Consider the following 26877-nt stretch of genomic DNA (forward strand, 5'->3'; position numbering starts at 1 on the left):
CTGACAGGCTTTTCCCTAGGGAACAGAGAATCATGGAATGCTTTGGGTTGAAGGGACCTTAAAGCCCATCTCATCCCACCCCTGCCATGGCAGGGACACCTTCTACTGTCCCAGGCTGCTCCAAGCCCTGCCCAGCCTGGCCTTGGGCACTGCCAGGGATCCAGGGGCAGCCACAGCTGCTCTGGGCACCCTGTGCCAGGGCCTGCCCACCCTCCCAGGGAACAATTCCTTCCCAATATCCCATCCAGCCCTGCCCTCTGGCAGTGGGAGCCATTCCCTGTGTCCTGTCCCTCCATGCCTTGTCCCCAGTCCCCCTGCAGCTCTCCTAGAGCCCCTTAGGCTCTGGTAGGCAGGAACAGAATTTGCACAGAGCCAGCTCCAACCTTCTCAGGTTGGATATTGCAATTTTTGAGAACAGCAGACTGTTCCATGTGTTACTTCAGTCAGAGCTGGGCAGAGGAGTTCCCTTGCAATTCCTAGTTCACCTTAGACTGCAGGTGGGAGGACTTTGGGAGAGTTTCCCCCCAGTGGAGTGCCTGGAGGAACTGGGTCCCCTGTGGTGCTATGTGGAGAGGGAGCTCTTGCACTGACATAAACTGGGCCATGTTTCTCTCTGGCCTTCCCTTCTCCTGCCACCTTCTGGTGTCACTGAAGCCCAGGCTGGTTCCTGTGCAGGGCTGTCCAAGCTTCTCTTTCACCTGTAGCTGTGTAACACTTCCAAACTCTTTGAATGCCTCATTCTGGAAGATATTTATGTAATTATCTCAGTTCAGGCTGGGTGACAATACAGCACTGCTTGTTTCACTCCTTGGCTCTTGTTGCTGTGGTACAAAACTCCTGTTTAATGCTCTGTAAGTGTTCCCACAGCCAGGGCTTTGTGTGCAGGATATTAACAGTTTGTATGCTGATTTCCACCTGAGATCTAGGGCCAGAACTGGCTCAGTCTTGATGGGATCTGGGTCATTTTTGTCCATTTGACAATAAATGGGTCATGTGGGAGAATAAACCCTTCTGCTCACAATGCCTGGAGGAGGAGGAGCTGTTAAAATCCTGCTGCCTGTGTCTGCGCAGAGCTGACCTCACCCACCTTCATCCCTTGTGCAGTGTTTTGGAGGTGTTCAGGCTGGAAATGATGTTTGATCACACACTCTGCAGCCCTGCCAGACCAGCAGGTTTTGTTCTGGGCTCTTCACTGCAGAGGCTCCCAGGACCCACCTCCAAATCCTAAATCAGGGCAGTGCCATCTGCTTGGGCTCCTGGCTGAGACTGAGAGCCCAGCTGGGCTGTGTCCTGGTCTGTTCCCCCGTGCTGGGGTGCCTTAGGTGACAGCCCTGAGGAGCAGCCCTACCCTTCCTGAGCAGCCTGGCTGCCCAGGGAGCTGGGCTCAGCATCCCTGGCCCTCTCCAGTGCCAGCTTGGCCTGCCTGTTCCCAGAGGAGCCAGCTCTGCAGGGATATGCCCATGTTCCCACCAAAATATCATCCCTGTGCACCTGCTGGCAGCACAGGTGATGTGACCTGCCTGTCTCTTGAGCTTGCTGCCCTGGGGCTTGTCCTGGGGTCAGGGTGAAAATGCTGTTGTTTTGCCTGGCAGCTCTGATGCTGGTGCTGCTCTCATGCCCTTCCTCCCACTGTGCTTTGTTCCCAGGCCTTTGGCCAGTCTTTCCTGCAGCCTGACATTCACCTGTTCAAGCAGAACCTCTTCTACCTGGAGACACTGAACACCAAGCAGAAGCTGTACCACAAGGTGGGTCCTGCCTGGGCCTGTGCTCTCTGGCCATGGCAAGAGGTGGGAGCTGTCCTGGGACTGCTTTTAAACTACTCAGAAGTCCAGGTCAGGATTTGGGGGTTTGTGCCGCAGCCTTTGGGTGGCTGGAATGGAGTTAGCACCCCCCTGGTACTGGGAACTGGGAATGGGAGGGATCCCAGCTGCAGTCAGGCAAAGGCTGGATGTGTTCCCTGCTCTGACAGTGAGGGACAGCAGAGGACAGGCAGTGACAGTGAGGTGTCTGGGGAAGGAGCAGCTGGACCCTCAGTGGCTCAGTGAGTGCCTGCAGCATTCCCTCCTGGGCAGCTGCAGGTGTCTGCTGTCCCAGCTCACTGCACTGGGAGTCTCCATCTCTATGGACCCATCCTCCAGGCCCTGTAACCCATCCTTGGCTGCCGGACTAAATCTGCAATCCAGGGAACCTGGTCAGCCTGGGAAAGCAGAGTTTGCAGTTTTTCATCTCTGGTCACACCTGAAGGGCAGCCCTTGGTGTTCACAGGAGCCTGGGGCAGATTTCAGGCCCCTGGCCACATTCCCTGGCTCCCAAGAGCACTGTGCAGGAACACCTGGCTGGAATTGGAGTGGGACTTGATACTGGTGCCTTTGCCAATGCTTAAAACTTGGGTCAGAGCATGGAATCATGGAATGGTTTGGACTGGGTGGGACTGTAAAGATTATTTATTTTTAACCCCCTGCCATGGCAGGGACACCTTCCACTGTCCCAGGGAGTTCCAAGCCCTGCCCAGCCTGGCCTTGGGCACTGCCAGGGATCCAGGGGCAGCCACAGCTGCTCTGGGCACCCTGTGCCAGGGCCTGCCCACCCTCACAGGGAACAATTCCTAATTCCCAATATCCCATCCAGCCCTGCCCTCTGGCAGTGGGAGCCATTCCCTGTGTCCTGTCCCTCCATGCCTTGTCCCCAGTCCCTCTGCAGCTCTCCTGGAGCCCCTTCAGGCCCTGGCAGGGGCTCTGAGGTGTCCCTGGAGCCCCAAACCATGAGGTAAGTGTGGCCAAATTCAATGTTAACTCTCAAGCTGATACTATTTGAGCTTATTTTGGCCATTTTTGATCTGGCTTGGCTTTAAAAATCATCTCAGTGCTCAGCAGGGTGTGCAGATGCTGCTGGAGCTGTGGCTCCTCTGTCCTTGCTGGATTTGTCCTCCTGTGGGAGAAGTGAATTCCCCTAACCCCGAGACCCTCTCCCCGTGCAGAAGATCTTCAGGACCACGATGCTGTTCCAGTTTGTGAACGTGCTGCTGCAGGTGCTGGTGCACAAGTCCCACGACCTGCTGCAGGAGGAGATCGGCATCGCCACCTACAACATGGCCTCGGTGGACTTTGATGGCTTCTACTCCGCCTTCCTGCCCGAGTTCCTGGCCAGCTGCGACGGCGTGGACTCCAACCAGAAGAACGTGCTGGGGAGGAACTTCAAAATGGACAGGGTAAGGAGGGGCCTGCAGCACTGTGGTGCTGCCAGGGTGCACAGTGCTCCCCCAGAACGCGCTGGTGATGTCTCCGGGCAGTGCCTTTGCTCCCAGCACTTCCATGCTCAGCAATCCCCAGCCATGGGGTTCTCAGAGCAGGCAGCAGAGCTGCCATCACCCCTCAGGCTGCACGGTGCTGTGGGAGTCAGGGAAGGTGCTTCCTGGAGGAAGGTTTCACTGCACTGGGCTGATGTGTTCCCAAGTGGGACGCTCAGCTCCTTGCCTGAATCTTGATCCAGCTGCTGGCCAGATGTTTGAGGGTTACAGTAGGGACAGCAGAGTACCTGCACAGGCTCACAATCCCTGCAAACCCCTCGTGTGTGGGAAGGAAATGTGTGGAATATCATGGCAGAGCAGCAGGTTCTGGCTTCCATTGACTGAGGGTTGTCCATTGGGTGCTCCCTGTTCTGAGGGAGGAGATGGGAATTTGAGACCAAGGGGGAGGGTAGGAATGGAGCCCTGAGGGAATTGGTTGGCTCTGGAAGGTAACTGTTCTTCAGGAATACCAGCTCCAGTTAGGGAGTGTGTAACACCCAGGAGCCTTGGCAGGAGGGCAGCAAGGAATTAGTGCTGCATCTGGCCATGGAGCCAGGCGGGGAGAGATGGACCCAGGGAGAGCTCAGAGCCCCTGCCAGGGCCTAAAGGGGCTCCAGGAGAGCTGCAGAGGGACTGGGGACAAGGCATGGAGGGACAGGACACAGGGAATGGCTCCCACTGCCAGAGGGCAGGGCTGGATGGGATATTGGGAATTAGGAATTGTTCCCTGTGAGGGTGGGCAGGCCCTGGCACAGGGTGCCCAGAGCAGCTGTGGCTGCCCCTGGATCCCTGGCAGTGCCCAAGGCCAGGCTGGGCAGGGCTTGGAGCAGCCTGGGACAGTGGGAGGTGTCCCTGCCTCATCCCTCCCTGGATGAGTTTTAAGGCCCTTCCCAGCCCAGAGCATTCCATGATTCCATGATTCCATGACCATTGCTCTGGGGGCTCACTGCACAGTGAGAAACCAGAGGTGGGAGCAGAGCCTGGATCCCTGCAGTCGGCTCTGAAACCATCCCTGCCCCAGAAGCTGCAGTTCCCTGGGCTCAGACTGAGTGGGGTGGATCTGTGCACTGTGCACTGGGTGCCTGCCCCTCTCTGCTGTCCCTTCCCAGCAGTTTTTTCTCTCCCTTGCAGGACCTGCCCTCGTTCACACAGAACGTGCACAGGCTGGTGAACGACCTGCGCTATTACAGACTGTGCAACGACAGCCTGCCCCCGGGCACTGTGAAGTTATAGTGACCGCCCTGGACTGCCCCTGCCGGGCACGGCCCGTGCTGCCGGGCGCTGCCGGGCTGCACCGCGCCCTCCGAGTGCTCCCTGCCCGGCCGAGGCCCTGGAGCCCGCAGGATGTGTCTTAACGCCCGCCCCGGGCCGTCCCGACTGCCGGGAAATCCTCTCCCGGGGCTTTCCCTCTGCTCCCGTAGCACTTTGTTGCATCTGGAGGTGTCTGGAGACATCATGTCCGTATCAAACGCGAGGCAGAAGCGCCAAAGACCACTTCAGACATTCGTACCTTCGTGTCATTCCACCTTCCTGCCCCGCCCAGCTCTCGGAGGAGTCTCCGGACGTTGGGACTGGTTTGGCACTTCTGTCACTCCCTTTGTTTTTAAATTGCCTTGAAAACCTCCCCGATGTTGGCGGGGATTTAGAGACTTTTTTTGGGTTTTTTTTTAAACGTTTTCTCATCATTCCATTGTGATACTAAAACAACATGCTTAATGGGAATAAAGTGCTTACTTTGTTGTTTTAAATAACTGGGGGCTGGGTTTGTTTCCCTCTAGGTCATTTTGTAGAAATGAACAGGCAGTGATCCACAGCTTTTCCCAGGATCAGGAATGAGGAGCAGCCAACAAGGATCCCAACAAGTCCAGCAGCTTCTGGAAGGTGCAGATCAGTGGTGGCTTCTTCTGCTGTCTCCTCATTGTTCTCCACCTGTGATTTCTGTCACATGTTGTGGTGATCCATTCATCCCCTCCAGCACACGTGTCTGAATGGAGCATGAAGTGCCTGCAGGAGGAAATCCCCCATTCCAGGGAGCCTGGAGCTGAAGTTCACCCTCTGCCCAGTGCCCCAGTGGTGGCATCTGTCTGGTGAAACCCCAGACACCAGTCAGGCAGGGACAGGTTGTGTGGGGCTAGTGGATCTCTGATCTTGCAGCTGGGAATGATTTCTTCTCCCTGAGGTCTCTGGTCAGGAAGCAGTATTATATCAGTCCTAATTTTTATGTTTAATAGATTAAATTTGAGAGGCATGGAGTGACAGGACAAGGGGAAATGGCCTTAGGCTGAATGAGGGCAGGGTTAGATGGGATACTGGGAAGGAATTGCTCCCTGGGAGGGTGGGCAGGCCCTGGCACAGGGTGCCCAGAGCAGCTGTGGCTGCCCAGGCCAGGCTGGGCAGGGCTTGGAGCAGCCTGGGACAGTGGAAGGTGTCCCTGCCATGGCAGGGGTGCGATGAGCCTTGAGGTCCCTTCCAACCCAAACACTCCATGATTCTGTGGAATCATTCTTAATTCCCTGTGTTTAAGTGGGCAGCTGCAGTGGCAGGAGCAGCAGCAGGCTCTGGGAAGGGAGCACTCCTGGAGATGTTCTGGGAATGTTTGGAGATGTGTTGTGGCTGCACCTGGACAGCTGGGAGGTGTCAGGGGTGAGCTGCAGTGGGGCAGCACTCCCTCCATGGTTCCTGTGTTTCAGTTTGTGGACAGGCCCCTTCCCTGTGCCCGTTTGTCATGGGGAGATGATGGATGCTGTTGGATTATCTGTGCCTTCCCTGCATCCAGGCTCTGACCTGGATGTTTGGGCTCCCTGCCCTGGAGCAGTCCAGATGCCCAGGATGTGCCTCACTGCTGCAGCCCGTGCAGCTGAGGGCTGAGCTGCCTCTGGAGGGCTGAGGGAGAAGGGAGGAAGGGGGTGATGGCTGGGCCCACCCTTCCCAAGCTCCCTGCCAGCCACGCCTGGAACAACACTCGGAGTGCCCCTGTCTCCACTGAGACTTGGAGTCCTTGCTGTTCCTGCTGGTCACGGTGCACGAGCGCCCAGTGCAGGCTCCAGCCCTGGCCCTGCAGCCTGGCCCTGCTCCTGAGCTGCTCCTGGGCACCCTCAGCAGCTCTGCCCTACACTGGGGGCACGGGAAGCTGGCAGCCACTCCTGCACCACCTGCCTGTGGCTCCCCTTGGGGCTGAAGGGATTTCATCCCAGCACAGCTCTCCACACTCATGCTGCTTCTTTCTTGGCTTGACACAAGGTGAAAGTAGATTTTCCCTTGGTCAATGCCAGCAGCTGCCAGGTGGTCAAAGCCCAGGCTCCAATCTGCCACCCCTTGTCCTAAAACCTCTTCCCCTTTGCCACCCTTCTGTCCCATTCCCCCTGGCCTGGCAGACCCTGCAGAGGGGCCTTTCCCCACGCCCAGCCCCTTGTTTGGGCCCAGAAAATTCTCTTTTCCACAACCTGTTGAATCCCTTTGCCCATGGGCTGGCACTGGGGTGTTTTTTTGCCATGGTGCTGAGCACAGCCAGTCCCCAGAGCCCCCCAGGCTGTGGCAGGGGTTCTGTCCCCCCCTCCCTGTGCCAGGGTGGTAACAGGGACAGTGGGATCAAGCCCAGCCCTCAGGATACTCCTCAGTCCTTCAGGTCAGCACAGGTGTGGCAGACGGGCTCCAAGCAGCCAGGCTTTTCCGTGAGCCTGTCAGGCTGCTCTCCCATGAGGTGTCTGAGTGCAGGGAAGCCCAGTTCAGAGTGATTCCCCACACTGGGGTCTGGAATGGGCCTTGAGAGGTGATCAGAGGCTCCCACGTGGGCAGTTCCTCTGCCCCCAGGGCCTTGCACCCCTTCCCCAGTACCCGCTGTGTCCAGGGCAGGTCTGTGCCCACAGGGGACAGTGCCCTGGCTGCTCCAGGGCTGGGCTTCCCTTGTGCCTGAGCTCAGCCTGGCATGGGCTGACCTGGCCAGACCCTGCAGAGGCATGTTTGGGTCCTGGCAGGGTCTGGCTCCCCTCGGGCTGGGTGTGGGCTGAGCTCCCACCCCACAGGGCTTGGGATTCCAGCCCGGGATGTTCCCTGTCAGGATGCTCCGTGCTGGAATGCTCTGGATGGGGAGGATGCTCTGTCCCGGGAGGTCCCGAGCAGGCGCGGCGGCCTTTAAGGGGAGGGACGGAATCCTGACCCGTCCCCGAGCCCTGAAAGCCTCGGCAGACCGACCGAGCCCGGCTCCGAGCCGCCGGGGCCGCCATGGGCTCCCTGGGGCGCTGCCTGGCCCGGAGCCTCCCCGGGCCCCGCTGCTACGGCTCCGGTGAGACACGGCCCCGTCCCTGTCCTGCCCCGGGGACCCTGTTCCACCGTCATCCTGCCCCTGGGGACCCTGTACCCACCCCTGCTCCAGAGAACCTGGTCCCCATCCCTGGGGGCCTTCAGCCCCTTCCCCGTCCTTCCCTGGGGACCCTTTCCTCATCCCTGTCCTTCCCTGGGGAGCCTTTCCTCATCCCTGTCCTGTCCCTGGGGACCCTTTCCTCATCCCCGTCCTGTCCCCTGTCCCCTGCCTGTGCTGCCCCTCAGCGCTGCTGTTCCCGCCCTGTCCCCTCGCTGCCCCATCCCCTCGCAGTGTCCCCGGTCCCTCCGTGCCGGGCGGGTGGCGGCTCACGGCTCCTGTGGCCCCTTTGTGGGGCGAGTCAGTGCCAGGCCCTGCTGTCCCCAGCCCCGTGTGCCGCGATGCGACAGAGGCCGGAGCTGGCGCTCCCTGAAGTCCCAAGGGGTTCAGTGTCCCCAGGGAGGTGCTGGGGGACGCCGGTGCGGGGGACAGGGACAGGGCAGGACAGGGACAGGGCAGAGCCCTGGCAGAGCCGAGCCGGGCTCTGCAGTGCCCGGGTGAGCTCACGGGCTCGGTTTGTCCGGCACCGGGGCCACCCGGCCCCGCGGCCCGGGACGGGTCCCCGAAGGGATTGGCAGTGAAGTGTCCTCTCCCTTCCTCCTCTCCCCCTCTCCCTTCCCGTCCTTCCTGTCCCCTCTGTCCCGCCGGCGGACGGGATGCGCTGTCCCCTGGGGCTTCTGTCCCCTCCTGCGGCGCAGCCGCGGCAGGGCCAGCGGCGGGGTGAGACCTGCTGTGCCTCGGGTGACAGCGGGACCGGACCCTGCCGTGCCTCGGTCCCCGATTTTCCCCTTCAGCAGCGGAGCGCTGTGACCGGGCCGGGGGAAGGCCCCGGGGCCAGGCACGGGACAGTCCCCAGCACGGGGACTCGGCACAGACGTGCCTGGCTTAAAGGCTGTGTTTCCTGGCCACGGATATGTCCCCAACACCCGTCAGAGCTTTGTGACACGTCCCCTGGGACCCCAGCATCCTGAGAGGCACAGCTTGGCCAGGGGACACGCCCCGGGATGGGATGGGATGGGATGGGATGGGATGGGATGGGATGGGATGGGATGGGCTGGGGACAGGGGTGGGGACAGCGATGGGGACACGGATGGAAACAGGAACGGGGACAGTGATGGGGCCAGGGATAGGTACAGGGATGGGGGCGGGTTCCCATCGGCAGCCTGGGCCCGAGTACAGCCGTGGTGCCGCGGGGACAGCTCGGGGCCCTGCTGCCGTGTCCGGGGCTCCTGTGTCCCCACGCGGGGGTGACACGGCCCGCGGCCCCGCGCAGCCCCCGCGGCGCTGCAGGAGAGGACGCTGCTGGTGGCCAAGCCGGACGCGCTGCAGCGGCGGCTGCTCGGGGACATCATCCAGCGCTTCGAGCGCCGCGGCTTCCAGCTGGTGGCCATGAAGCTGCTCCAGGTACGGGGCCCGCGGGGAGCGAGCGGGGCTGCCCGGGGGACGCGGCCCGGTGTCACCGTCACCGCCGCTGCCCAGGCGGACCGGAGCCTCGTGGAGCGGCACTACGAGCAGCTGCGGCTGAAGCCCTTCTACCCCGCGCTCGTCGCCTACATGACCTCGGGGCCGGTGGTGGCCATGGTGAGGGGCCAGCCCGGGGGGCGCGGGGGGCTCAGCTGTCCCTGTCCCTGTCGCTGTCCCTGTCCCGCAGGTGTGGGAGGGCTACAACGTGGTGCGGTGCACGCGGGCCATGGTTGGGGACAGCAGCGCCGTGGGGACAATCCGCGGGGACCTCAGCGTGCACATCACCAGGTAGGGCCGCGGGGCGGGACCCAGGGCGGTGGCACTGTCCCCATCGCTGTCCCCCCGCAGGAACGTGGTCCATGCCAGCGACTCCGCCGAGGCGGCCCAGCGGGAGATCGGCTTCTGGTTCCGGCGGGACGAGCTGGTGGCCTGGGACAGCAGCGACAGGGACAACATCTACGGGCTCTAGGGTCGGGCCGGCCGGGGGCACCCCGCCCCCAATAAACCCCGGTGTCCCCAGCTCTGAGTCCGGTCTGCTCCCTCGGATGTCACCTGGGAGCTCTGGGAGGCGCTGGGATGTACTGGGAGGCACTGGGTGATCATGGAGGGCGCTGGGATGTCCCCAGAGGGCACTGGGGTGGTACTGGGAGGCACTGGGATGTACTGGGAAGCTCTGGGAGGCACTGGGGTGGTACTGAGAAACCCCAGCAGACCCTGGGGCGTACTGGGCTGTACTGGGAAGCTCTGGGATGTCCCTGGTACATCCGTGGAAGGTACTGGTTGGTACTGGGAAGCCTTTTGAGGCACTGGGATGTCCCTGGGAGACTCTGAGGAGCTCTGGGTGTCCATGGACTGTTCCTGGAGGACCCTGGAGCTGTACTGGGAAGCGCTGTGGGAAACTGGGATGGTGCTGAGAAGCTCTGGGATGAGCTGGGATGAACCCTGGGAGCACTGGAGCTGTACTGGGGGGCTCGGGAAGCCTCTGGGATCCCCCCGGCAGCACTGGAGCTGTACTGGGAGGCTCGGGAAGCCCCTGGGATGCCCCCGGGAGCACTGGAGCTGTACTGGGAGGCTCGGGAAGCCCCTGGGATGCCCCCGGGAGCACTGGAGCTGTACTGGGGGGCCCTGCGAGGAGCGGGGCTGTGCCTGGGGGCGGCAGGGGCTCTGCAGGAGATCAGGGTGGGGTCTGAGCTGTGAAACTGGGAACTCCGTGCGGCACTGGGAACCGCTGGGACACCGCTGGGTGGCACCGGACACCGCTGGATGTCACTGTGAAACGCCGAGACACCACTGGGTGGCACTGGGGCCACTGGGACACTGGGGAAAGCACCGGGACACCGCCGTGTGTGGATAGCACTGGGAGAGCTCCGGGACAGCTCTGGGACAGCTCTGGGAGCTCACTGAGATAACACTGGGATATCTCACTGGGATGTCTCTGGGATCTCTCACTGGGATGTCTCTGGGGTATCTCTGGGATATCTCTGGGATATATCTGGGACATTTCACTGGGATCTCTCGCTGGGATCTCTCGCTGGGATCTCTCGCTGGGATCTCTCGCTGGGATCTCTCACTGGGATCTCTCACTGGGATGGGAAGCTCTGGGATGAGCTGGGATGAACCCTGGGAGCACTGGAGCTGTACTGGGAGGCTCGGGAAGCCCCTGGGATGCCCCCGGGAGCACTGGAGCTGTACTGGGAGGCTCGGGAAGCCCCTGGGATGCCCCCGGGAGCACTGGAGCTGTACTGGGGGGCCCTGCGAGGAGCGGGGCTGTGCCTGGGGGCGGCAGGGGCTCTGCAGGAGATCAGGGTGGGGTCTGAGCTGTGAAACTGGGAACTCCGTGCGGCACTGGGAACCGCTGGGACACCGCTGGGTGGCACCGGACACCGCTGGATGTCACTGTGAAACGCCGAGACACCACTGGGTGGCACTGGGGCCACTGGGACACTGGGGAAAGCACCGGGACACCGCTGTGTGTGGATAGCACTGGGAGCACTGGGAGAGCTCCGGGACAGCTCTGGGACAGCACTGGGAGCTCACTGAGATAACACTGGGATATCTCACTGGGATCTCACTGGGATCTCTCACTGCGATCTCTCTCTGGGATCTCACTGGGATATCTCTGGGATATCTCTGGGATCTCTCACTGTGGCCCCTCGCTGCAGTTCCCGCCCTGGCCGCTCGGTGTCGCTGTGTCGCGGGTCGCTCCCCGTTGCCAGGCGACGGCGGCGTTGCCCGCGCAGGCGCAGTGCGCAGCGCCCGCGCCGCCATGGCCGAGGCCGCCATGGCCGCGCCGGTGCCGCCGGACGAGGCCGGGGACGAGTGTCTGCGGCAGTACCGGCACCTGCTCAGCCCCGACCTGCTCGCGTGAGTCCCGCCGCTCGGGGGCCAAGGGGCGCCTCCCGGGCCCGGCTCTGACCGTGCCTCTGTCCCACAGGGGCCAGGTGGCCTTCATCACCGGCGGCGGCTCCGGCATCGGCTTCCGCATCGCCGAGATCTTCATGAGGTGCGGGGCCCGCGGCGGGGCTGCCCCTTGCTTCGCTTCGCTTCCCTGCTCCTCCCTCCTGCTCACCCCCTTCTCTTCTCTGTCCCGCTGCGCTGCCCGGCCCTGCAGGAGCCGGGGTGCGGCCCGGGGGCTCGGGGCCGGGCCCTGCCTCTCCGGGCCTGCGGGAGCAGCCGGGCCCGCGGTGACCCCGCGGTGCTGCTGCGGAGCCCGGCCCGTCTCAGCTGCGCCTTCCCTGCAGGCACGGCTGCCGCACCGTCATTGCCAGCAGGAACCTGCAGCGGCTGACCGAGGTGAGTCCAGCAGCCTGCGAGCCCCGAAATCCTGCTCTCTCCCGGTGGGGCCGAGCCCTGGGAGTAGTGCAGTACGAGGAATGGCCTCCCAGTGTTTTCCAGTGCCTTCCAGTGCCTTCCAGTGCCTCCCAGTGCCCCCCAGTGCCTCCCAGCCTGCCAGCCCCGGGCACTCCGACGGTTTGGGGCTGCACCCACTGCACAGCTCTGTTAACCTGGAACCTGCATTGTGGGGGCTATTCCATGATCCTGATTGCTTTCTGTGGGGGAGAGAGACAGAAGTGAGCTGTGGGGGAGGTCTGTCAGCAGGGCAGAGCCCAAGGTTGGACTGAAAGCTCAGCGTGGAGTGGGAGCAGACCCAGGGGCGGTGTGGCTTGTGGGTTGCACAGGTATCCTGTGTTTTGGGGCAGAGGGGAGGGTGCAAGGGGTGGCTGTCATTTCCCACCCCCTCGTGCTCATGTGCCAGAAGAAGCTGGCTCAGCAGGTTTTTAGTCCTCAGGGGCCAGAGTCTTCTGAGGCCACAGAATCTGCAGTCCAGGACTCCAGCTGCTCATGCACCTGTGTGTTGCTGGGGTCCAAGACCTCTCACAGAGCCAAAAAAGAAGCTGGAGCAGCTCTGGGTGTTGTGTGGAGTTGCTGCTGAGCCTGTGTGTCCCCTGTGCTTAATTTGCTGGGGAAGATCATACTCTTAATGAGCCGTAGGGGTGGCTTGTGACAAACCCTGAGCTGCAGAGCTGGTCTGTCTCACAGCCTGACGCCTGGCTGCTCTGTCCTTGCCCTTTTGCCCACTGACTTTTTGGATCTAAAGGGTGATCGTGCCTGGGCTCATGCCAAGAATGCCTTGCTGGGGTCCAACCTTTGTACTTGCCCTGCAGAGATTGGGCTGTGCTGTGTCCAGAGCAGCCCGTGCAGGCACCTGGGCGTAGCCAGCCCATGCATTGTGACTGGAATGCAGCATGCAGGAGCTTTCCCTGGCTACCCCAGGGCTAGCAGGGTGCAGCCAGGCTCTCTCAAGGGTCTCTGTGTTCTTTCAGGCCTCGAAGAAGCTGGTGGCAGCCACAGGGCAGCAGTGCCTGCCCCTGTGCGTGGACGTGCGGCAGCCGCAGAGCGTCGCGGCAGCGGTGGACGAGGCGCTGCAGGAGTTCAAGAGGATTGACATCCTCATTAATGGTGAGGCTGCACAGGGCAGGGCTGGGGCTCGCTGCTGGGCAGGGTGATTTCCTGGGAGCACAGAGGAAGCAGAGATCTGTGTGTGGTGCATGGCCATCCCTGTTTGTCTAGGGGTGGATCATCCCTGCTCCCCTCGTGCTGGCTGTGCTGCCGGGCACCCAGAGCCACCAGCTTATCCCTTAGCAGGGCTGTCTCCGTGTGCTCTCCAGCATGCAGACATGGTTCCTCACCCTCCCTGTCCCAGAAGGGCCCTGATGTCTCTCCCAGCCCTGTCTTGCCTGTCCCTGTGGTTCAGGTGCTGCAGGGAACTTCCTGTGCCCAGCCAGTGCCCTGTCCTTCAACGCCTTCAAGACAGTGATAGACATCGACACCATGGGCACCTTCAACACCTCCAAAGTGCTCTTTGAGAAATATTTTCGGGTAAGTGGCACAGAGCCAGGGGACTCTGAGGAGAGGCTCTTGTAGGCAGGGGGTAGTGTCAAACCACACTGTGCTCCTGGGGAAATCAGGGAAGTACAAGGACCCAGAGCCTCCCTGCACAGATCACTCTGTTCCCTTCCAGGGATCCCAGCCCTGAACTGGGGCTCCTCCTGTCCCTTGCCCTGGGGCTTTGTGCTGTTGCAGCACCTTTCCATGCTGTGCCACCTGGAGAAGCTGATCTCCTGCTCCCTTTCGAGCTCTGCCACTGTCCCTTGGCCTTTTCTTTTACCCTGCATGTCCCACCTCTCAGCAGGGCCCTGCTGGCTGCCCCAGCCCTGAGATTCAGTGGGTAGAGCTGCCCCAGTGATGGCTTGGCAGTGCCTGTGGGTGACTGTCCCTCCAAGCCCAGCTCTCCTGTCCCTCAGAGCCCTCTGTGACCCTTTGTGCTGCTGCCTGCCTAAGTCCACACCTCCTTTCCTCCCCAGGACCACGGCGGGGTCATCGTTAACATCACAGCGACCCTGAGCTACCGAGGGCAGGCCCTGCAGGTGCACGCTGGGGCTGCCAAGGCTGCCATAGGTACCTCCCCCCACCCTGCTGGGGCTCTGAGCCTCGTGGGGCCAGGAAAGAAGACAATTCTTCCTCAATACTGTCATGGAAGATGCCTTGGGGAGGGGCAAGGGGGGTGAATTGGTGTGGTTACTGCATGCCTGGGTTTGGGATGAGGCTCTTCTCCCCTCCAGGGCCCTTTGCTCTCAGCCAGACTCTTCTGTGGCTTTTTTTTCCCCGTCCAAGGAAGTTGCTGGCAGGGCTCTGCTCCCTGTTTCTCACTGCTGTTGCAATCCCTCCCCAGATGCCATGACCCGACACCTCGCAGTGGAGTGGGGACCCAACAACATCCGTGTGAACAGCCTGGCCCCCGGCCCCATCTCGGGCACCGAGGGCTTCCGACGCCTGGGTGAGGCAGCCTGGGCTCACTGCCCTGCTGGGAGGGCACTGGGAGGGACCCCCAGTGCCACGCAGCTCGTGGGGGTTGCTGCTGGGCACGGCTGTGCTTGGCTTGGCTGGCACAGCTCTGTGGGAGCAGCCCTTCCCACATCCCTGGTACCTCCCAGGGCACGGTTTGGCAGCAGTTTGGGCTCTCTGCTGCCATGATGGAATGTGCTCCCCCACAACTTAGCCCTGCTTGAGGGGTTGGCTCTTGTAGTCCATCAGCAGAGTGCTGGTGCAGCCTCAGAGGATGGGAAAGACCTGGAGCTCTTAGAGTGGGTCCAGAGGCCATGGAGATGCTCCAGGGGCTGGAGCCCCTCTGCTCTGCAGCCATGGAGACCTCAGAATCCCTTCCAGGGCCTAAAGGGGCTCCAGGAGTGCTGTACAGGGCTTCCCACTGCCAGAGGGCAGGGATGGATGGGATTCTGGGAAGGAATTGTTCCCTGGCAGGGTGGGCAGGCCCTGGCACAGGGTGCCCAGAGCAGCTGTGGCTGCCCCTGGATCCCTGGCAGTGCCCAAGGCCAGGCTGGGCAGGGCTTGGAGTAGCCTGGGATAGTGAAAGGTGTCTCTGGATATGGGAGGGGAGGAGAAGGAGAGATCCCCCCCAACCATTCCATGGTTCTAGAGCTTTCTGAGGTCCTTGAGCTCGCTGTGTCAGTACAAAATCCCTGCTAGGTTTGAGCTCCCCTCCTTCAAATCTTGCCAGGTTTTTATCCCAGAGCTGTGCCAGGATCTCATCCCAGTTCCCAGGAGCACTCAGCCAGCCCCGTGGGCAGTGCTGCAGTGCCTGGCCAGCCCTGCTGGTGGACAGTCCTCCCATGGTCCAAACTGACTCTTTCCTGCTCCTTTTAGGTGGGAAGTTTGCTGAGCAATCCAAGCAGTTCTCCGTGATCCCGCTGCAGCGCGCGGGGAACAAGACGGAGATCGCGCACAGCGCGCTGTACCTGGCCAGCCCCCTCTCGTCCTACGTCACCGGCACCACCCTGGTCGTGGATGGGGGCAGCTGGCTCACCTCCCCCAACAGCTTCTCTGCCTTGCTGGGTATTGCCTCCTCCTCTGCTAAACTCTAGGTGACTGCATTTCCCCCTCGTGGGATTGGAGCAGGGCTCCTCAGGGAAATGCTGCTTTTCCCTGGGCACGGGGCACAGGTGCTGTGAGGAGCGGCTGAGGGAGCTGGAAAGGGGCTCAGCCTGGAGAAAAGGAGGCTCAGGGGGGACCTTGTGGCTCTGCACAACTCCTGACAGGAGGGGACAGCCAGGGTGTCAGGTTCTGCTCCAGGGAACAGGGACAGGACAAAGGGAAACAGCTTCAAGCTGTGCCAGGGGAGGTTTAGGTTGGGTATTAGAGAAAATTTCTCCGTGGAAAGGGTGATCAGGCACTGGACAGCTGCCCAGGACAGTGATGGTGTCCACATCCCTAGGGGTATTTAAAAACCATGTGGATGTGGCACTTGGGGACATGTTTTAGTGGTGGCCTTATCGTGGAAAGGGTGATCAGGCACTGGCACAGCTGCAGTGATGTCCACATCCCCGGGGGGGATTTAAAAACCATGTGGATGTGGCACCTGGGGACATGTTTTAGTGGTGGCCTTAGTAGTGCTGGGGGAACAGTTGGATCTGATGGTCCCAGAGGGCTTTTCCAGCTTAAACAATGATTCTTAACCATGATTCTCCTGGAGCGTGGCTGCTGGAGCAATGGGTACAGTGTCCTCCTGGATGGTCCTTGGGATGAGCAGAACCTGCTGGATTTTCCCTTTGAGCCTGGCTTGTGATATGGTGTCTTTTGGACTCTTGTCCAAACACCTCTGAGATTCCCCCAAAGCAGCTGATGCCCATTTTCTGTGCCCCAGCAGCAGGACTGAGTACAGAGCATCCCAAGAGCCTCTTCCTTTCATGGATTCCTGCAGCCTGGCAGGGGCAGGGGTCTCCTGCTTTCCTCTCCTCCCTGCCTGTGTCCCACCTGGCTGGGCAGGCCCCAGCAGGGCTCTGTCCCCACCTCCACCCTCTCTTGCAGATGTCTGGGCTGCAGGAGCAAACCAGCCCCACTGATGGACAGCCTGGGACTGACCGACGGACAGACGTGACCCGGGACACCGAGTGGGGACATCTCCCAGAGCCAGAGCTGACAGCCACAGCCTCTCCTTGGCCCCTGGTGGTAGTGGTGACACTGCCAGTGCCGTGTGTGCCTGGGGGACACAGCTCTGGGGTGCTGGGTGGGGACCAAGCCCACCCCCATTGTGCCATTGCTGCCTTCTGAGCTGGTGTGCCTGGGGGTGCAGAGACAGCTTGGGATGAGATGGTCACTGGCCCTTTGTGCCTCCCTCCAAGCTGCTCCTGTGGCCCTTCCCAAGCCCCAAGTGCCACCCATGGGTACCCATCCTCTCACTCTCCTCTCCCCTGTCTTAGCCTGAGAACTGCACAGGAGCCCCAGCAGCAGCAGCTCCTTTTGGGACGGGGAGCAGCTCAGCCCGCCTGGGGTCGGGGTCACCCAGCGTGGGGGGCCCAGTTCTGCCTTGGCAACTCCTGGAGGGGAAACCCTGCCAGGGGGACGTGGCTGTGTCCCCTGAGGGGTCCAGGGTGGCACAGTGGTCCTGGGAGGCTGCCAGGGGTGCAGCTGGGATGCCCCTCCTGGGAGCAGAGGTGGTGTGAGGGCAGATCCCCCAGTCCTGCTCTGCACTGCAGGTGTCAGTGCTCTGTCCACAGCCATCTGTCACACCAGTGTCACGCTGTCCCAGACACTCGGGCTGAGGCTAGTGAAGGGCTGAAACTGGAATGCAGCCCTTTCCTCCTGCTGGGCTGCACGGGTGGTGCTGCTGGAGCCAGCCCTGTCCCTGGTGCCCCGGGGGACACACACTGCTCCTGTGCACCCTCCTGCTGCTGCTGTAGTTTTTAGGCTCACCCTGGATTCCATGAAGCTTGTTCTCCCACTTAATCGTGTTTCCTACTTGATTGTAGGCTTGCCAGATTTTACTCCTTCCTCCAGGCCACAAATAAATAATTTGCCCCCTGAAGCAGTGATGCCTCTGTCTGCTGCATGAGCACCAGTGCCCTGCCCAGCTGACTGCTCCAAACTGGGCACTAGGGGAGAGGAAGAGCCACTGCTCCCACTGCCAGGGCCTGGGGTGGCTCCAGTCCTTGGCTCTGTGGTGCTTGGGGACCTGCCAGCTCCTCAGCCCCAGGGCTCTGGGAAGGTGGTTCCAGCAGCAGAGGTGGTGGGGAGCTGCTGAGGGCTTTGGTGAGAGGCTCAGCCCTTCAGGGGGATGGGGATGCTGTGCTTGGGCTGGGATCTGGCTGGATCCTTTGCCTGGGCCCTTGGGATTTGGCTCTGGCTGCAATATTCCTCCTGCTGGGTCACAGGCTGTGTTTTCTCCTGGAGAGGGTTGTGTGGCTGTGCTGGCTCTCCTGCCCAGCTGTTCTGGGAGGCTCCGTGGATTTCACTGTTCCACCATGAGCAGGTGCCTTGGGCACTGCCAGGGCTGTCCTGGCTCCTTGGCCACCCCAGGAGGAGGGAGCCGAGTTTGGCCGCGTGTCCCCAGCACCAGGGGAGGGCAGAGCTCCGGGCCCAGCCTTGGAGCTGCAGGAGCCCATCCAGGGGCACGGAGCTGCCTGCCAGCACCAGGCTGTCCCCTCCAGCCCCGCAGGCACCTCGCTCCCTGCCAGCCTCATCCACACAGGAACCTCGGCTGCTTGAGCTCTCTGGAAACCGGGAATTGCATTGCCCGGGGGATTTTGAGGGGATGGCTGAGGCAGGTGCAGCTGTGCTTCCCCCGTGGGACTGACCCAGGGGCCTCCTCCTGCCTTTAGGAGTGGCTGTGCTGAGGAAGGGGGTTTGGAGTGGGGGTTTCCATCCTTGCAGCGCTGGGCTGGCTGGGCAGGGGTGACATCCTCCCTGGGGGTGCTGCTGAGCTCTGGCTCTTGGGGTGAGTGTGCTGGGGGCACATTGTGACCCCTGGGCAGGGTCACTGGGGCCAGGGATGCTCTTGCTCATCAAGTTTGCTGCTAATTATACCCAGGGGCTGTAATTCCACCCTCTGGGCCAGCTCAGGGCTGTGTTAGTGGGGTCATCCCGGTGCTCCAGCAGAAACTGCAGCTGCCCCGAGCCTGCAGGCTGTAAGTCCTAAGCACGGGCATTAATTAACCCATTGGCATGGCCCCAAGGGTGTCCCGGTGCTCAGTTCCCCCCTGGAGCAGCTCAGGCATCCCGGGCACAGCGCTGTCCCACCGGGGCTGGGGGTCCCGGAGCACGGCTCATCCCCCCGGAGGGATTTGGGGCTCGCACCCGGAGCAGCGGGCAGTCCCCACAGGGGCTGGGGTCCCGGTTCCTCAGCGGGGGGATTTGGGGATTTGGGGATTTGGGGATTTGGGGTCCCCATTCACTGTGCCCCACGTGCTCGAGCTCCGCCTGGCCCCGCCCCCTCCGCCTGGCCCCGCCCCCGCCGCGCGCGAGCCGGGCTGGGGGCGTGGCCTCGGCACGGGCTCGCGCCGCGGAGGGGCGGGGCGAACCGGACCGGCAGGCGAGTGACGTCACCGCCCCGGCTACTGCGGCGCGGCCGGGCCGGCTCTGCCGCTGTCCGGGCGGGCGCGGGGCTGCCCTTCCTCATCCCGCCGCCGCCTCCCCTCATCCCCGGTCCCGGGCAGGACTCGCCGCCCCGGCCTTCGGAGCCGCCGCTCCCCGGGCAGGGCGGGACCGGCGGGGCCGTCCCCGGTGTCGGCGGGCGGGGCCGGCGTTCCTCGCACAAAGCCGCGAGTGCCGCGGGGACCGCACCGGCACCGGCACCGCCCCGATGTGAGCGGGGCATGGCCGCGGGGCATGGCCCGGGGCGGGCGGCGGCGGGCGCGGAGCGCCGGCGGTGAAGATGGAGCCGCGTCCGCCTGGGACCGAGCCCCCGCTGCCCCGGGGGCCGGGACCGGGGCCCGAGCCGGAGCTGGAACCGGAGCCGGAGCTGGAACCGGAGCTGGAACCACAGCCGGAGCTGGACCTGGAACCGGAGCTGGACCTGGACTTGCAGCGGGAACCAGAACCGGAGCTGGACCTGGAACGGGAGCCGGACCCAGAACCGGAGCTGGAACTAGAACCGGAGGCAGAGCTGGACCTGGAGCCGGAGGTGGAACCGGAGGCAGAGCTGGGCCCGGAGCCGGAGCTGGATCTGGACCTGTGGGCGCTTGAGCCCGGCGCTCCGGGCGCGGCGCCGCCGCCCTGGTGCCCGGGGCGGGCCGGGGGCAGCCCGGGCCCGGAGAGCCCCGCCGGGCCCCCGCCCGACGAGGAGCCGCGCCTCCGCCCGGTCTTCGACGCCCTGGACCGCGACGGCGATGGCTTCGTGCGCGTGGAGGAGTTCGTGCAGTTCGCCACGGCCTACGGCGCCGAGCAGGTGAGCACCGGGCACCGCACCTGCCCGCCGTGGGGCCCGCCCGGGACACCGGGCTGGCGGCACCGCTTGGTGCCCGCTGGCCCCGCGGTCCGATGGTGATGGTGGCTTCTGTCCCTTGGAGAGCGGCAGCGTCGCCAAGGACAGCGCTGGCATCGCCGCCGCCCCCGGTGAAGGGCACCCGGCCCGAGCGGCTCCCGGGGGGAGCCGGAGCCGCCGGGCTCGGGGAGCAGCGCCGCCGGGAGCCGCGCTCTTTGTTCTCCATCGCTGCCGCCCCGGGGCTCGGCTGCCCGGGGACAGCCCGGGCCCTGGGGCTGCTCCGTGCCCCCGTGCTGACCGTGGGTCACCCCAGAACGGGAGCATCCCTGCCGGTGGCAGGGGCTGGAGCGAGCTGATCCTGCAGGGCCTTTCCAGCCCAGGCCGTTCCCTGCTACCTCGCCCGTCCCGGCTTTGACAGCCTGGTTGTGTATTTTCCCCCTTTTGTGCTGCTTTGTGCCCTGGCGAGCCGGTGTTCCCCTGCAGCAGATCACGGGCGATGTAATTTGAGGCTGCCTGGGCTGACCCAAAATGGAGCAAGCTCCGGCAGCGCTCACCAGGGGATGGGGATGGATCTGTTGGTGCTTCATGCGCTGGCCCGGGCTGGCATCGCTACCAGGAAAAGAAGATTTATTGTTTTAAGGAACGCAGGTATTGCTGTGAAGTTTCCCTGTGCCTGCCCGGCTCTGCTCTCGCTCTCCATCCGTGGCTGCTGCGCGGGTATTTAAGAGCCATGACAAAGCAAATCATGTGTGAAGGAGGCTTTCGGTGGAGGAAGGCTTTTTGTCCCTGTCCTCCTGCTGGAAACACCTCTCCAAGATAAAACAAAGGCATTTATTTTAGAAAAACAGCCCTGCAAAGTGGGGACAGGGAACTTCTTGTTGCTGATGGGGCACTGTGTGTGCAGGGGGTCTCGAGGTGTGAGCTCGGGTACCTCCTCTGCCTGTGCCAGCAGAGAGGTTTTTATTCCTAAATCCTCTCTTCTGCCGTGTCCTGCCGCGGGCCAGGCTCCCTGTGCCACCGCCGTGTCCCACTGCTGTCCCCAGCAGAGGAGGCAGGAGCAGACTGCACATGCTGCCACCTCCCCGGGGACTGTGCCTTGTGTCCCTCGGCGTGGAGCAGCCCAAGGATGCGGGGAATGGGGACAGGAGGTGGCCTGTGTGTGGCAGGGGACATGGCAGGTGGCTCTGGGGGTGCAGCTCAGCCTGGCAGTGCCCGGCGCTGGTGTGGGGATGAGCCAGAGCTCCAGAGGGGCCTCACTGAGCCTGGGAAACACCCTCAGAGCACGGCCTGGGAGTGGCTGTGGGCTGCGAAGGTCACTCGAAGCTCAGGGGGTGTCCCTGGAGGTTTGTGCCATTGGATGGTGTCTGTCCTCATGGATCTGTCTGGGAAGGGGCTCTGCGGGCTCCCTGTTCCCTCCTGCTGAGCACAGCCAATGCTGCCTGTGCTGCCATGAATGATGCTTTGGAAAGCCATTTCTCTTCAGCCAGAGGCTGCTCCTGGCAGCTCCTGGCACTGGGACAGCGGGTGCTGGGCACCTTGGGGTGGCTGGTGTGGCACTGCCTGGGCCAGCAGGTCCTGGGCACTCCAGGGGACTGGCGGAGGAGGAAAGGTGATGCCTGTGTGTGCAGGAGGACTTGGTGTGAGTCTGCAGCTTAGAAAGGACCAGGGCACACTGAGGGAGGAGGAGAAGGGGTTGGGGATTGGGTCTGTAAGCTGGAAGCAGATCCTATTTGTTCCTCATTCAGTGCCCTCTGTGATTACCCAGGCACAGGAGAACCATCACAGCCCGACCCCTCCCTCACAGCACCCCAGTTCTGGTTGTGGCACAGCCTTTATTTACACCTTCAGGGTCCCAATCAGGGGGAAGGGTCCCACAAGTGTCACTGAGTCCAGCTCCTGGCCCTGCACAGACCCCCCAGCAATCCCACCCTGGGCATCCCTGGGCATCCCTGTCCAAGCTCTCCTGGAGCTCTGGCAGCCTCGGGGCTGTGCCATTCCCTGGGCAGTGCCAGCACCCTCTGGGGAGGAACCTTTCCCGATCTCCAACCTGAGCTCCCTGATGTGTGGAGTAATAAAGGGAGGAGCTCTGGGGCAGTTCCTTGACCTATTTTTTGTGAAGCAGCTGGAACTTGGGCCCAAAGTGGGGCTTCTGGACAATGGAGATCCAGCTCAGATGGGAGTTAAAGGGCAGGAGCATCCCCAGTGGGTAAAACAGTGCCCAGGGGACTAAAGGGACCCTCGAGGTGTGAATAAAGCTTGTGCCACAGCCGTGATTGGGATGCTGGGAGAGAGGGGTCGGGTGTGATGGCTGGGTAATCACAGAGGGCAGTTAATGAGGAACAAACTCCAGCCCCTTGCTGCAGGTACCTGCTTCCCTTTCTGCTGCCCTCCTTCCTCCTGCCCACAGGGGTGGCTTCATGGTGGTGGAACAAATGGCTAAATTGAAGCCCAAGCAGCTGACTGCCGAGGCAGGAGAGCCTGTGTGTGTGTATCCACATGGCTGAGGAGCTGGGGAGCAGCAAGTGTTGTCTTTAGCGCTCAGTCAAACACCAGAGGCATTCATGGGCTGCTGAGTGAGCACTGTCAGCTCGTTTGGCTGCAACAATTATTAGCTAAATGTCAAAGGGAAGGCACCAGCTGGCGTTTATTCCATAAACACCATGGGATTGTGGGTTTCTGTTCAGATAAATTGGGTGTTTTTCTCTCCATGGGGATAGAAAATGGGGTTGGGATGGGGTTTTGCTTAAGCAGCTTGGAGGGCTGGCTGGGAGGGCTCTGTGGCTGTGCTGCTGGCATGGGGAAGGGATCCAGGCAGAGAAAAAGGCAGTTTGTTTTGACCTGCAGTGATAACAGCTGATAGGGACTGAGCTCTTGCCAGAACCTTCATCTTCAAAGGGGTGATGGGAGGGGGTGCTGGGGGTGACACCTGAGCCAAGGATGGCCTCGAGCAGGGAGGGGACAGCCTTGGGATGGTCCCCACAGCCTCTCCCGGGAGGGGGCTTGTCCAGCATGGATTGTTTTGCCACTGGGAAGGTTCCCCTGGACCCCTGATATGCTCCATGGATTTACAAACAAGATGTGGGACAGAAAGGTCTTTAGGACAACTTGACTTTCCCTGAGAACCACTTGATTTTTCATCCAAAACCCCTGGTCTGCTCCCAGACCACCTGGGAGGCAGCTGCCAGTGGTGCTGTGGTGTTATTGTCTCTTTCCTCCCCCTTTTCCCTGCTTTTCTCTGGGATCTGCTGCTCCCTGGAGCTGCTGATTGGGACAGAAGGATGGAGTAAGATTGGCTTAAACAGCGAGCAGGGAGGTGGGGACACGCTTGATGTCACTTTTGTGTCACCTTGTAAAGCAGGAGGGGTTGTGTCTTGCACTTCTGGGGGTTGCACAGACCTAAGGCCATTGTGCAGCCACCTTTGGTTTAATTTTTTATTCCAAAATTAACTTTTCTGTGTCCTGCCCACCGTAGCCCTCCATTGTGTCTGGCTGGCTGAGGTGCCAGAGCCCAGGGCTTTTCTCCCTGGGTTTATTTCCAGCAGGCTCACAGGAGAATGGATTGTTTGTAAGGCTGAGGACAAGCGTCCTGCTGGCACCTAGGGTTGTTTTTCCTTTTCTGTTGTGATCTAACAGACAATTGGAGAAGGAAAAGCCTCTTGCACCACATGATCTCACTGCCTTGGCTCAATTAAGAGAAATCCCAGAGTTTGTCTTGCTCACTTCCAAAGGCTCCTATTCCAAGGGATCTTCAGCCTTTTTTTTTCCCTCTTGATGATCAGTTTGAGCTTCATTCCAGTGGGATTTGTTTTGCTTTCTTTAACATTTCCATCCCTCAATACCTGTCCTGCCACCACATCAGTTCATCCTCAGCTGAGCTCTCTATGTTCAGCTTTTAACTTTCCCTCTGGGGATGGTTCCTGAGGGGTTTTATCAGGTTTTTGTACTTTTCTCAGCCTCTTGGAAGGGGGTGCCCAGCCTCAGCTGAGAGCTGCAGAACAAATCCCATTTGGGGGCTGGCAGGGATCACTCCAGACAGCAGCTGCAAAGAATCCTGCAGTTGGTTTTTATTTTTGAATAAAACAATCTGAAAACCTGGCAGATATTTCCTGTATTGAAGTCTGGACAGTGTCAAACTGCAGCTTTTTAGAGGTTCCCCCTGTGGTGATGCCAGGCTGGCTCTTCCTGCTCCCCTCTGTGGATCCTGGGGAGCTGGGGACCTGGACCCAGGGCTTCTCCTTCCATCTGCCCTGGCCATGCTGACCTGGCAGCTGGTTTGGGATGTCCTCCCTCTCCCCTTGGTTTTCTCCCTGTGAAATCTAATGATCTCTGTCATGAGGAAACCCCTTTTTTGTTTCTTTTTTTTTTGTTTCTTTTTCCATTTTCTCATGGTTCTTACCCAGTTTGAGCAGAGGAAATGCTGCTTTTATGGAGAGATTTCTAAAATTACCTCTCAAGGTTTCACAGGCCAGTGAGGCTTAAATTGCCTCCAACTGTGCTGCTGTACCTTCCAGAGGCTTTAATTGCTATTTAACTACATGGAATATCCTGGCCTGGAAGGACCACCAGGTGCAGCTCCTGGAGTTTGGTTCTGCAGTGGAGAGGGGCTGGGCTGGCAGTGGGGATGCTCTGGGTGTGCAGGAGGTGCCTGTGGACACCCCTGTGTGCTTTGGAACAGCAACAAATCTGGAATATTTTGCTTGCTTTGACCAAGGGCCCATTTTTTTGCCCCCAAAGAAAATCATGGCAGGGAATTTGTGGGTTTTGGGAGATTGGGTGGGAGCCCTTTCCTCTCCTCCTCCCTCCTCTCCTCCCTCTTCAAAGGGCTTTTACCACCATCAATAAATAACAGGTCTGTGTGCTCCAGGAGCTCCAAGACAGGAGTTTTTCTTTCTCCCTCAGAGAGGAAAATGCTTCCAAGCCAACATATTTTGTGTAATTTTGGGCGAGGTAGTGGCTGCTTTGCAAATTCCATTTTCAGCTCACTTGATTCACTTATAAATATCCCCAAAGCCTCCAAGGAAGAGATGATTCCTGTGCTCCTGGGTTTTTTTAGCTGCTCCTGCCTGGGTTTGGCTTTAAGCTCCTGGGAGGCCTCCTGGGAGTGGTGGGGAGGGCTGGGAGCAGATCAGAGCTGGGCAGAGCTCTGGTGATGTGTTTGTGGCTGGGATCAGATGGAGGGATGGCTTATCCTGGAGGGATGGAGCCTGCAGGGCTGTGAATGCTCAAAGGCTGGGTTTGTCTGCAAGGGCTGGCAGGAGGGTGCTGGTGGTAATTTTATCCCAGCTCCCAGTTTATTAAATCAACCTTTTATTCTGCCTGGCTCCTGCAGGTTGAGAGTGCAGTGAAGGTGGAGTGGGGCTGGATTTTGGGGAGAGGAACCTGGGACAAGGGATCGAGACACAGGGAATGGCTTCCCACTGCCAGAGGGCAGGGCTGGATGGGATATTGGGCAGGAATTGTTCTCTGTGAGGGTGGGCAGGCCCTGGCACAGGGTGCCCAGAGCAGCTGTGGCTGCCCCTGGATCCCTGGCAGTGCCCAAGGCCAGGCTGGGCAGGGCTGGGAGCAGCCTGGGACAGTGGAAGGTGTCCCTGCCATGGCAGGGGTGGCACTGGATGGGTTTAGGGTCCTTTCCAACCCCAACCATGCTGTGATTTGTTTTGATCAGGGTTACATGTGTTCCTCAGGAACTGGAGTTCATTCCTGCAAATAAAGAAACCCTGGTTATCCAGGAGGAGGAGAAGCATCAGTCCCAGCTTTGCAGAGCTGGCACGGGCTGAGGGAGCAGATCTGGGGGGTGCTGCTCTGGGATGGGCACTGCCCCAGGCTGGCACAGGAGCCCCAGCAGCAGCAAAGGGACCATCTGAGGGTTTTCAGGGTTGGGCTGGAAAGACCTAAAGCCCATCCAGTGCCACCCCTGCCTTGGCAGGGACACCTCCCACTGTCCCAGGCTGCTCCAAGCCCTGCCCAGCCTGGCCTTGGGCACTGCCAGGGATCCAGGGGCAGCCACAGCTGCTCTGGGCACCCTGGGCCAGGGCCTGCCCACCCTCACAGGGGAGAATCTCTCTGTAATATCCAATGTAAATCTCTCAGTTCAAACTTTTCCCCTTGTCCTGTCACTGTCTGTGTAAAATTCATTCTCCCTCTCTGTTTATAACCCCCCTGTAAATACTGAGAGAGGTGGATTCACAAGAAGCTTCCTCTCAGGAGAAGAGTATTTCCTGAGGCTGTGATTGATTAAAATTGGATTGGGGTCACCATAATTAACTGGAATATGATAGTGCACCACAACACAGGGCTCATTTCAAGCTGCTCTTGCCCACAGAGGCCTCTCCCAAAGCATTCCCAGGCTGCTGATAGCATTATGTAACTCAGCCCAGACAATAATTGATAATCATTACAATTGCCCACAGAATTCCTCTCCACTTTATTCCTGTTTGACTTTCGTTTGCTGCTCATCATCAGAGGAATGATCTGCTTGGAACCCAGGGGCTCTTTTTTTTTTTTTAAATTCCTGGCTTTGGAATTTTGCAAAACAAATTACTTCCCTTCGGCCTCAGCTGCTTGGGCAGGGAGAGTTTCTGCTGGGCCACCCTCAGCATCCCCTCTGCACTGGCACCAATATTTTTCCTAGGAATGGAACCTGAACAACAATGAACCAACATTGTTCCAGCTCTAGGAACTTGCTGGCAGTGAAGCATGCCTTGCTTCTCCCTGTTCCTCATGCCTGGCTCCATCTTTCCATAATTCCTGCGTGGGTTCCTGGCCTGGCACCCCGGGCTGGTCCGGGGGGAGCAGTGGGAGCCCTTCTCTCTCTGTGGCTGTGTAAATTCAGGCACCCGTGCAGAATGGAGGTACAAAGCTGCCAGACTGGTTCTGCAGGGCTGGGAGTCAGGGAGGCACTGGGGAGCTCTGGTATCACTGAGTCCAACTGCTCCATCCTTGCCAGGGCCACCACTGAAACGTGTCCCCAGTGCCACATCCACGTCTTTTGTGAGA

General features: G+C 60.7%; 4 protein-coding genes across 9 annotated transcripts in view; all 4 read left to right on the top strand.

Moving 5' to 3' along the window:
* The window catches only part of XPO6 (exportin 6), a 56731-nt gene extending 51694 nt beyond the window's left edge, over positions 1-5037 (top strand). For all 4 annotated transcript variants that reach the window (XM_039731704.1, XM_039731705.1, XM_039731706.1 and 1 more), the window contains 3 exons: positions 1647-1745; positions 2978-3208; positions 4418-5037. In XM_039731704.1, the coding sequence (XP_039587638.1) occupies positions 1647-1745; positions 2978-3208; positions 4418-4519 (432 nt within the window). In that variant the 3' untranslated portion in view covers positions 4520-5037. The remainder of the gene's footprint in view (positions 1-1646; positions 1746-2977; positions 3209-4417) is intronic.
* Positions 5038-5127: 90 nt separating this feature from the next.
* Positions 5128-9626, top strand: LOC120512929 (nucleoside diphosphate kinase, mitochondrial-like). Its single transcript, XM_039731777.1, has 6 exons — positions 5128-5167; positions 7344-7568; positions 8917-9047; positions 9123-9224; positions 9295-9395; positions 9456-9626. Exons 2-6 carry the CDS (start codon positions 7508-7510, stop codon positions 9574-9576), a joined length of 516 nt encoding a protein of 171 aa, XP_039587711.1. The 5' UTR covers positions 5128-5167; positions 7344-7507; the 3' UTR covers positions 9577-9626.
* Positions 9627-11321: 1695 nt separating this feature from the next.
* On the top strand, positions 11322-17487 carry DECR2 (2,4-dienoyl-CoA reductase 2). Of its 2 annotated transcripts, none has more exons than XM_039731768.1 (9): positions 11322-11471; positions 11542-11610; positions 11849-11900; positions 12932-13067; positions 13363-13487; positions 13973-14066; positions 14341-14445; positions 15330-15547; positions 16491-17487. In XM_039731768.1, exons 1-8 carry the CDS (start codon positions 11374-11376, stop codon positions 15545-15547), a joined length of 897 nt encoding a protein of 298 aa, XP_039587702.1. In that variant the 5' UTR covers positions 11322-11373; the 3' UTR covers positions 16491-17487. The 2 variants fall into 2 exon arrangements, with proteins under 2 accessions (XP_039587702.1, XP_039587701.1); XM_039731767.1 differs by having other exon boundaries at positions 15330-15518.
* A 1503-nt stretch (positions 17488-18990) lies between these two features.
* RAB11FIP3 (RAB11 family interacting protein 3) overlaps positions 18991-26877 on the top strand; it is an 81201-nt gene continuing 73314 nt past the window's right edge. Inside the window, exon 1 of one of the 2 annotated variants that reach the window (XM_039731719.1) lies at positions 18991-19845. In XM_039731719.1, coding sequence (XP_039587653.1) covers positions 19333-19845 — 513 coding nt within the window. In that variant the 5' untranslated portion in view covers positions 18991-19332. The remainder of the gene's footprint in view (positions 19846-26877) is intronic. The other variant, XM_039731720.1, reaches the window with a different exon arrangement.

This window comes from Passer montanus, unplaced genomic scaffold, assembly GCF_014805655.1.
Source record: "Passer montanus isolate IOZ18808 unplaced genomic scaffold, ASM1480565v1 scaffold8, whole genome shotgun sequence".
In the NCBI taxonomy this organism is placed as follows: domain Eukaryota; kingdom Metazoa; phylum Chordata; class Aves; order Passeriformes; family Passeridae; genus Passer; species Passer montanus.